Source organism: Pseudopipra pipra, unplaced genomic scaffold (genome assembly GCF_036250125.1).
Source record: "Pseudopipra pipra isolate bDixPip1 unplaced genomic scaffold, bDixPip1.hap1 HAP1_SCAFFOLD_236, whole genome shotgun sequence".
In the NCBI taxonomy this organism is placed as follows: domain Eukaryota; kingdom Metazoa; phylum Chordata; class Aves; order Passeriformes; family Pipridae; genus Pseudopipra; species Pseudopipra pipra.
Genome location: NW_026990715.1, coordinates 15,001 through 25,000, shown reverse-complemented (window position 1 = coordinate 25,000; position 10,000 = coordinate 15,001). Strand labels below are relative to the sequence as shown.

The 10,000-nt window shown below is 75.4% G+C and overlaps 1 protein-coding gene across 1 annotated transcript in view; it reads right to left on the bottom strand.

Annotated features, from left to right (window-relative positions):
• Positions 1 to 8,461: 8,461 nt before the first annotated feature.
• LOC135408212 (collagen alpha-1(I) chain-like) overlaps positions 8,462 to 10,000 on the bottom strand; it is a 3,893-nt gene continuing 2,354 nt past the window's right edge. Inside the window, exon 3 of the mRNA XM_064643501.1 lies at positions 8,462 to 10,000. This exon is cut by the window's right edge and continues 12 nt beyond it. Coding sequence (XP_064499571.1) covers positions 8,462 to 10,000 — 1,539 coding nt within the window.

Here is a 10,000-nt window from a genome sequence, read left to right as displayed (position 1 = left end):
CCGTGGGTAGAGCTCCTGTCCAGGTCCGGCAGCTAGAGCCGCTCCGAGGGCTCGGCGAGGGCCCTCGGCCGGCGCCGAAGCGCTGCCGTTTCCGGCCGGTGCTCCGAGCGTGGCACCGAATTCACGGAGCGAGCAGACGGCGTGCGACCGCTCGATCCGTCGGTCGGCGCGCCGGCGTGCCCTTCCGGCCCTGCCCCGACCTCCCCGATTTCCCACAGTTCTTAGCGAGTCCTTCCAGCGCGCATGCTCCGTCCAGTACTCTCCCGGGGGGCTCGTTGCGGGGACTCCATCTCCCGTGGCCCTTTGCGGCAGACTTCCTCTCCGGCGTTAAGGCTTTCCCCTGCCCCGAGGCTGAAAGAAGAAACGTTCTCTGCGGGGCGGGGAAGCCGGGGGAGTAACTGGGACTCTCTTTAGGCGGCACGGCTGCGGCCGACCGGGCTCGGCCGCCTCGGCGCCGCCGGGAAGAGCCGATGTCCGAGAGTAGCGGCTAGAGCCGGTCTCGGGGCTTAGCGCTGCGCTTTCTGCCCGGCGCTCCGAGCGTAGCAGCCTTTCCCCTGCCCCGAGGGTGAAAGAAGAGACGTTCTCTGCGGGGCGGGGAAACGGGGGGAGCAACCGGGACTCTGCCCGGGTGGCACGGCTGCCGCCGCCTCGGCTCGGCCGCAGAGGTGCGCAGCGGGTAGAGTTGTCGTCCGTGCCCGGCGGGTAGACCCCTGGTCCGAAGCCGGCGGGTAGACCTGGTGTCCCGGGGCAGCGGGTAGACCTGTGGTCCGGGCTCGTCGGCTCGAGCCGCTCTCCGAGTCGGGTGGCTGGAGCGGGTTCCGAGCGCTTAGCCGAGGCCCTCGGCGGGTGCCGAGGCGCCGCCGTTCCTGCCCGGGGCTCCGAGTGGGAAAGAGAGGGCGTTGTCCGCGGCGCGGGTCCAGAGGGGGAGTAGCTGGGACTCTCTTAAGGTGGCAGGGCGGCGGCCGACTGGGCTCGGCGGCGGGGGTGCCGGTGGGTACAGCTGCTCTCGGAGCCCGGCGGGTAGACCTGTTGTCCGAGCCCGGCGGGTAGACCTGTTGTCCGAGCCCGGCGGGTAGACCTGTTGTCCGAGCCCGGCGGGTAGACCTGTTGTCCGAGCCCGGCGGGTAGACCTCTTGTCCGAGCCCGGCGGGTAGACCTCTTGTCCGAGCCCGGCGGGTAGACCTCTTGTCCGAGCCCGGCGGGTAGACCTGTTGTCCGAGCATGGCGTCCTTCCCTCCGCGCGGGTCCCGAAACCCGATACGCGGGGCGGGGGGGCGAGGCCGCGCGGCGCGGCGGTGCCCGCCGTCCTTCCCGCCCGGCGCCGCCCGGCGCGCCGCCCGGCGCGCCGCCCGGTCTTCCCTCCGCGCGGGTCCCGAAACCCGATACGCGGGGCGGGGGGCTCGGGGGGGGCGCTCCGGTGCCGAGGGGCGGCGGCGGCGGCCGAGGGGTTCCCTCGCCGCGGGGCGCGGGGACCCCGCCGCCGTCGTCGTCTCCCCGCCGCGGGGTAGACCTGGTAGCCCCGCGGCGCAGCGGGAAGCGGCCGAGCCTCGGCGCCCCCCGGGCGCGCCTGGGCGGTGCGGGACGAAGGCGGTCCCGTCCACCTCCCCGGCGCGTGCGGGTGGAGCGCTGAGGGTCGGTTCTCCCCGTTGCTGGGTGAGGCGGGGTAGACGTGTTCCCGGCGAGGGGACTTAGAGCCGGAGCGCCTGGGCTGGCCTTAGCGGCGGGTAGACCTGTTACCAACGGGAGGACTTAGACCCTGGGCGCCGCGGCTGGCCTTAGCGGCGGGTAGACCTGTTACCGGCGGGAGGACTTAGACCCTGGGCGCCGCCGCCCGGCCCGGATGCGGGTAGACCTGTTCCCGCCGGCCGCCGGACTTAGAGCCGGAGCGGCGGCGCCGCCGCCCGGCCCGGATGCGGGTAGACCTGTTCCCGCCGACCGGCGGACTTAGAGCCGGAGCGGCGGCGCCGCCGCCCGGCCCGGATGCGGGTAGACCTGTTCCCGCCGGCCGCCGGACTTAGAGCCGGAGCGGCGGCGCCGCCGCCCGGCCCGGATGCGGGTAGACCTGTTCCCGCCGACCGGCGGACTTAGAGCCGGAGCGGCGCCGCCGCCCGGCCCGGATGCGGGTAGACGTGTTCCCGCCGACCGGCGGACTTAGAGCCGGAGCGGCGGCGCCGCCGCCCGGCCCGGATGCGGGTAGACCTGTTCCCGCCGACCGGCGGACTTAGAGCCGGAGCGGCGGCGCCGCCGCCCGGCCCGGATGCGGGTAGACCTGTTCCCGCCGGCCGCCGGACTTAGAGCCGGAGCGGCGCCGCCGCCCGGCCCGGATGCGGGTAGACGTGTTCCCGCCGACCGGCGGACTTAGAGCCGGAGCGGCGGCGCCGCCGCCCGGCCCGGATGCGGGTAGACCTGTTCCCGCCGGCCGCCGGACTTAGAGCCGGAGCGGCGCCGCCGCCCGGCCCGGATGCGGGTAGACCTGTTCCCGCCGGCCGCCGGACTTAGAGCCGGAGCGGCGCCGCCGCCCGGCCCGGATGCGGGTAGACGTGTTCCCGCCGACCGGCGGACTTAGAGCCGGAGCGGCGGCGCCGCCGCCCGGCCCGGATGCGGGTAGACCTGTTCCCGCCGGCCGCCGGACTTAGAGCCGGAGCGGCGCCGCCGCCCGGCCCGGATGCGGGTAGACCTGTTCCCGCCGGCCGCCGGACTTAGAGCCGGAGCGGCGCCGCCGCCCGGCCCGGATGCGGGTAGACCTGTTCCCGCCGACCGGCGGACTTAGAGCCGGAGCGGCGGCGCCGCCGCCCGGCCCGGATGCGGGTAGACCTGTTCCCGCCGGCCGCCGGACTTAGAGCCGGAGCGGCGGCGCCGCCGCCCGGCCCGGATGCGGGTAGACCTGTTCCCGCCGACCGGCGGACTTAGAGCCGGAGCGGCGCCGCCGCCCGGCCCGGATGCGGGTAGACGTGTTCCCGCCGACCGGCGGACTTAGAGCCGGAGCGGCGCCGCCGCCCGGCCCGGATGCGGGTAGACGTGTTCCCGCCGACCGGCGGACTTAGAGCCGGAGCGGCGCCGCCGCCCGGCCCGGATGCGGGTAGACCTGTTCCCGCCGACCGGCGGACTTAGAGCCGGGGCGGCGCCGCCGCCCGGCCCGGATGCGGGTAGACGTGTTCCCGCCGACCGGCGGACTTAGAGCCGGAGCGGCGCCGCCGCCCGGCCCGGTCGCGGGTAGACGTGTTCCCGCCGGCCGGCGGACTTAGAGCCGGAGCGGCGCCGCCGGCCGGCCCGGATGCGGGTAGACCTTTTCCCGCCGACCGGCGGACTTAGAGCCGGAGCGGCGCCGCCGCCCGGCGGCGAGTGGACCCGGTCTCCGAGCCCCGTGGGTAGAGCTCCTGTCCAGGTCCGGCAGCTAGAGCCGCTCCGAGGGCTCGGCGAGGGCCCTCGGCCGGCGCCGAAGCGCTGCCGTTTCCGGCCGGTGCTCCGAGCGTGGCACCGAATTCACGGAGCGAGCAGACGGCGTGCGACCGCTCGATCCGTCGGTCGGCGCGCCGGCGTGCCCTTCCGGCCCTGCCCCGACCTCCCCGATTTCCCACAGTTCTTAGCGAGTCCTTCCAGCGCGCATGCTCCGTCCAGTACTCTCCCGGGGGGCTCGTTGCGGGGACTCCATCTCCCGTGGCCCTTTGCGGCAGACTTCCTCTCCGGCGTTAAGGCTTTCCCCTGCCCCGAGGCTGAAAGAAGAAACGTTCTCTGCGGGGCGGGGAAGCCGGGGGAGTAACTGGGACTCTCTTTAGGCGGCACGGCTGCGGCCGACCGGGCTCGGCCGCCTCGGCGCCGCCGGGAAGAGCCGATGTCCGAGAGTAGCGGCTAGAGCCGGTCTCGGGGCTTAGCGCTGCGCTTTCTGCCCGGCGCTCCGAGCGTAGCAGCCTTTCCCCTGCCCCGAGGGTGAAAGAAGAGACGTTCTCTGCGGGGCGGGGAAACGGGGGGAGCAACCGGGACTCTGCCCGGGTGGCACGGCTGCCGCCGCCTCGGCTCGGCCGCAGAGGTGCGCAGCGGGTAGAGTTGTCGTCCGTGCCCGGCGGGTAGACCCCTGGTCCGAAGCCGGCGGGTAGACCTGGTGTCCCGGGGCAGCGGGTAGACCTGTGGTCCGGGCTCGTCGGCTCGAGCCGCTCTCCGAGTCGGGTGGCTGGAGCGGGTTCCGAGCGCTTAGCCGAGGCCCTCGGCGGGTGCCGAGGCGCCGCCGTTCCTGCCCGGGGCTCCGAGTGGGAAAGAGAGGGCGTTGTCCGCGGCGCGGGTCCAGAGGGGGAGTAGCTGGGACTCTCTTAAGGTGGCAGGGCGGCGGCCGACTGGGCTCGGCGGCGGGGGTGCCGGTGGGTACAGCTGCTCTCGGAGCCCGGCGGGTAGACCTGTTGTCCGAGCCCGGCGGGTAGACCTGTTGTCCGAGCCCGGCGGGTAGACCTGTTGTCCGAGCCCGGCGGGTAGACCTGTTGTCCGAGCCCGGCGGGTAGACCTCTTGTCCGAGCCCGGCGGGTAGACCTCTTGTCCGAGCCCGGCGGGTAGACCTCTTGTCCGAGCCCGGCGGGTAGACCTGTTGTCCGAGCATGGCGTCCTTCCCTCCGCGCGGGTCCCGAAACCCGATACGCGGGGCGGGGGGGCGAGGCCGCGCGGCGCGGCGGTGCCCGCCGTCCTTCCCGCCCGGCGCCGCCCGGCGCGCCGCCCGGCGCGCCGCCCGGTCTTCCCTCCGCGCGGGTCCCGAAACCCGATACGCGGGGCGGGGGGCTCGGGGGGGGCGCTCCGGTGCCGAGGGGCGGCGGCGGCGGCCGAGGGGTTCCCTCGCCGCGGGGCGCGGGGACCCCGCCGCCGTCGTCGTCTCCCCGCCGCGGGGTAGACCTGGTAGCCCCGCGGCGCAGCGGGAAGCGGCCGAGCCTCGGCGCCCCCCGGGCGCGCCTGGGCGGTGCGGGACGAAGGCGGTCCCGTCCACCTCCCCGGCGCGTGCGGGTGGAGCGCTGAGGGTCGGTTCTCCCCGTTGCTGGGTGAGGCGGGGTAGACGTGTTCCCGGCGAGGGGACTTAGAGCCGGAGCGCCTGGGCTGGCCTTAGCGGCGGGTAGACCTGTTACCAACGGGAGGACTTAGACCCTGGGCGCCGCGGCTGGCCTTAGCGGCGGGTAGACCTGTTACCGGCGGGAGGACTTAGACCCTGGGCGCCGCCGCCCGGCCCGGATGCGGGTAGACCTGTTCCCGCCGGCCGCCGGACTTAGAGCCGGAGCGGCGGCGCCGCCGCCCGGCCCGGATGCGGGTAGACCTGTTCCCGCCGACCGGCGGACTTAGAGCCGGAGCGGCGGCGCCGCCGCCCGGCCCGGATGCGGGTAGACCTGTTCCCGCCGGCCGCCGGACTTAGAGCCGGAGCGGCGGCGCCGCCGCCCGGCCCGGATGCGGGTAGACCTGTTCCCGCCGACCGGCGGACTTAGAGCCGGAGCGGCGCCGCCGCCCGGCCCGGATGCGGGTAGACGTGTTCCCGCCGACCGGCGGACTTAGAGCCGGAGCGGCGGCGCCGCCGCCCGGCCCGGATGCGGGTAGACCTGTTCCCGCCGACCGGCGGACTTAGAGCCGGAGCGGCGGCGCCGCCGCCCGGCCCGGATGCGGGTAGACCTGTTCCCGCCGGCCGCCGGACTTAGAGCCGGAGCGGCGCCGCCGCCCGGCCCGGATGCGGGTAGACGTGTTCCCGCCGACCGGCGGACTTAGAGCCGGAGCGGCGGCGCCGCCGCCCGGCCCGGATGCGGGTAGACCTGTTCCCGCCGGCCGCCGGACTTAGAGCCGGAGCGGCGCCGCCGCCCGGCCCGGATGCGGGTAGACCTGTTCCCGCCGGCCGCCGGACTTAGAGCCGGAGCGGCGCCGCCGCCCGGCCCGGATGCGGGTAGACGTGTTCCCGCCGACCGGCGGACTTAGAGCCGGAGCGGCGGCGCCGCCGCCCGGCCCGGATGCGGGTAGACCTGTTCCCGCCGGCCGCCGGACTTAGAGCCGGAGCGGCGCCGCCGCCCGGCCCGGATGCGGGTAGACCTGTTCCCGCCGGCCGCCGGACTTAGAGCCGGAGCGGCGCCGCCGCCGCCCGGCCCGGATGCGGGTAGACGTGTTCCCGCCGACCGGCGGACTTAGAGCCGGAGCGGCGGCGCCGCCGCCCGGCCCGGATGCGGGTAGACCTGTTCCCGCCGGCCGCCGGACTTAGAGCCGGAGCGGCGCCGCCGCCCGGCCCGGATGCGGGTAGACCTGTTCCCGCCGGCCGCCGGACTTAGAGCCGGAGCGGCGCCGCCGCCCGGCCCGGATGCGGGTAGACGTGTTCCCGCCGACCGGCGGACTTAGAGCCGGAGCGGCGCCGCCGCCCGGCCCGGATGCGGGTAGACGTGTTCCCGCCGACCGGCGGACTTAGAGCCGGAGCGGCGCCGCCGCCCGGCCCGGATGCGGGTAGACCTGTTCCCGCCGACCGGCGGACTTAGAGCCGGGGCGGCGCCGCCGCCCGGCCCGGATGCGGGTAGACGTGTTCCCGCCGACCGGCGGACTTAGAGCCGGAGCGGCGCCGCCGCCCGGCCCGGTCGCGGGTAGACGTGTTCCCGCCGGCCGGCGGACTTAGAGCCGGAGCGGCGCCGCCGGCCGGCCCGGATGCGGGTAGACCTTTTCCCGCCGACCGGCGGACTTAGAGCCGGAGCGGCGCCGCCGCCCGGCGGCGAGTGGACCCGGTCTCCGAGCCCCGTGGGTAGAGCTCCTGTCCAGGTCCGGCAGCTAGAGCCGCTCCGAGGGCTCGGCGAGGGCCCTCGGCCGGCGCCGAAGCGCTGCCGTTTCCGGCCGGTGCTCCGAGCGTGGCACCGAATTCACGGAGCGAGCAGACGGCGTGCGACCGCTCGATCCGTCGGTCGGCGCGCCGGCGTGCCCTTCCGGCCCTGCCCCGACCTCCCCGATTTCCCACAGTTCTTAGCGAGTCCTTCCAGCGCGCATGCTCCGTCCAGTACTCTCCCGGGGGGCTCGTTGCGGGGACTCCATCTCCCGTGGCCCTTTGCGGCAGACTTCCTCTCCGGCGTTAAGGCTTTCCCCTGCCCCGAGGCTGAAAGAAGAAACGTTCTCTGCGGGGCGGGGAAGCCGGGGGAGTAACTGGGACTCTCTTTAGGCGGCACGGCTGCGGCCGACCGGGCTCGGCCGCCTCGGCGCCGCCGGGAAGAGCCGATGTCCGAGAGTAGCGGCTAGAGCCGGTCTCGGGGCTTAGCGCTGCGCTTTCTGCCCGGCGCTCCGAGCGTAGCAGCCTTTCCCCTGCCCCGAGGGTGAAAGAAGAGACGTTCTCTGCGGGGCGGGGAAACGGGGGGAGCAACCGGGACTCTGCCCGGGTGGCACGGCTGCCGCCGCCTCGGCTCGGCCGCAGAGGTGCGCAGCGGGTAGAGTTGTCGTCCGTGCCCGGCGGGTAGACCCCTGGTCCGAAGCCGGCGGGTAGACCTGGTGTCCCGGGGCAGCGGGTAGACCTGTGGTCCGGGCTCGTCGGCTCGAGCCGCTCTCCGAGTCGGGTGGCTGGAGCGGGTTCCGAGCGCTTAGCCGAGGCCCTCGGCGGGTGCCGAGGCGCCGCCGTTCCTGCCCGGGGCTCCGAGTGGGAAAGAGAGGGCGTTGTCCGCGGCGCGGGTCCAGAGGGGGAGTAGCTGGGACTCTCTTAAGGTGGCAGGGCGGCGGCCGACTGGGCTCGGCGGCGGGGGTGCCGGTGGGTACAGCTGCTCTCGGAGCCCGGCGGGTAGACCTGTTGTCCGAGCCCGGCGGGTAGACCTGTTGTCCGAGCCCGGCGGGTAGACCTGTTGTCCGAGCCCGGCGGGTAGACCTGTTGTCCGAGCCCGGCGGGTAGACCTCTTGTCCGAGCCCGGCGGGTAGACCTCTTGTCCGAGCCCGGCGGGTAGACCTCTTGTCCGAGCCCGGCGGGTAGACCTGTTGTCCGAGCATGGCGGGTAGACCTGGTGTCCGAGCCCGGCGGGTAGACCTGGTGTCCGAGCCCGGCGGGTAGACCTGGTGTCCGAGCCCGGCGGGTAGACCTGGTGTCCGAGCCCGGCGGGTAGACCTGGTGTCCGAGCATGGCGAGTAGACCTGGTGTCCGAGCCCGGCGGGTAGACCTGGTGTCCGAGCATGGCGGGTAGACCTGGTGTCCGGGCCCGGCGGGTAGACCTGGTGTCCGAGCCCGGCGGGTAGACCTGGCGTTCGGGTTAGGCGGGTCGACCTGGTGTTCGGGCCCGGCGGGTAGACCTGGTGTCCGAGCCCGGCGGGTAGACCTGGTGTCCGGGCCCGGCGGGTAGACCTGGTGTCCGAGCCCGGCGGGTAGACCTGGTGTCCGGGCCCGGCGGGTAGACCTGGTGCCCGAGCCCGGCGGGTAGACCTGTTGGCCCGGGCTTCCGGGCCGACCCGTTCGCCCAGTCGGGCGCGGCCGGCCTCGTGCCCCGCCGGGTGCTGTCGAGCATCAGGTCTACCCGGTTCCGGGGCTGGCGAGCATCAGGTCTACCCGGTTCCGGAGCCGGCCGATGCGGCCGCCGCGGCCGCCGCCGGCGGCCTGCGCCCCGGCGGCGTCCCGGCGCAGGGCCACCAGGTCTACCCGGCTCCGGCGGGACTTAGGCGCCTGTCGGCATTTTCGGGGTAGACCTGTTGTCGCGGCCGGCCCCGGAAGTCGGCCAAGGGGTCGCTGTCGGGCGCCGCCTCCGGTTAGGTCTAGGCGAGAGGCGGCCTGCTCTCGCGCGCCTCCCCGCTGAGGAGCCTCGAGCCGCTTCGGAGGCGCGGCGGCGCCAGGACGCGTCTGTCCGTATTGTGGGCAGGGGTTGTCTAGCAGCGCGGGTTCCGAGGGCCCCTTTTCTTCCGCGTCTGCTGCCGCGCGGCCTTCGGCGCGTGCCACGGGCCGGCCAACCCCACGAGCGGCAGGAAGGCCGGCGCGAGAAAGCCGCGGGGCTCTCGACCGGCTTCCTCGGGCGGGCCCGATGACGGGAGAGGAAGACGAGAGCCGAGCGCGAAAGCGCAGCCGAGGGAGTGCGGGACTGGGACGGCCGAGGGGGGCCCGCGGGGGCCCGACAGCAGCGTCCAGCCCGAGCCGGTGGCGGCTGCCGGCTCCCTGAGGGCCCCGGGCGAAGGCGATGGTGTGCGAGGGCGGCGAGGCGGCGGCGTCTCGTCCTTTCGGTGGGCCGGCCTTAAGCCGGCGCCCGTCGTCCGGCGGCGGCGGCGGGCATTGTTGCGGGCGGTTGGCGGCCGGGGCTCGAAGGGCCGAGCCCGCGCGGGCTTTTTCCCCGGCCGCCTCCCGAGAGCCCCGAAGATGGCCCGGGCCTGGGTGGCGGCGCCCTGTCCTCGGCTGCCGGGCGGCAGCGGTGCCGGCGGCGTGCCGGGGACTGGCGGTGGGCGTGCGGCCTCGCCTGGGCCCGGCCGGTTGCCGGAGGGGCTCGGTGACGGGACCGCCCGATGGTCGGGCGAGGCGGCGCCCTCGGCGCGCCTCGGCTCTTTTGTTCGTTCCCCCTTCCTCGGCCCTAAGCCGGGGACCCGCCCAGCGGGCCGAAGGCGGCGGCGCCGGCCGGCCAGGCTGTGGCCGGCGGCCGCGCCGGCAGACCGAGAACCCGACAGAGTCGCCGGGGAGCCCTGGGGACGCACGATGGCCGTTGGCGGGCGAGGCGGCGGCGCCTCGCCCCTCCCTCCTCTTAGGCCGGCGCGAGAGCCACGGCGGCCGGGCGGCCCGTGCGGTCGGGCCTGCCCCGCCGGCCTGGCTGCCGGAGGGCTGGGTTCCGCGAAGGTCTGTCGGCCGGGGGCCGGGTTGCGGGCGAAGTGGGGCGCCCTCCCGGCCTTTTTTTTCCGTTTTTTTTGATTTTTGCTCCGGCGGCCTTAAGCCGCAGCACGCCGAGCGCGCCAGGGAAGAGAAAGTGCGTGAGAGCGCGAGAGCGGCCCGGCAGCGGCCGGCCGCCGCCGAGGCGCGAGCCCGTGGGCAGCGAGAGGGAATCGGGGAGCGAGGGGCGCGGGCCCCGCCCCGAGCCCC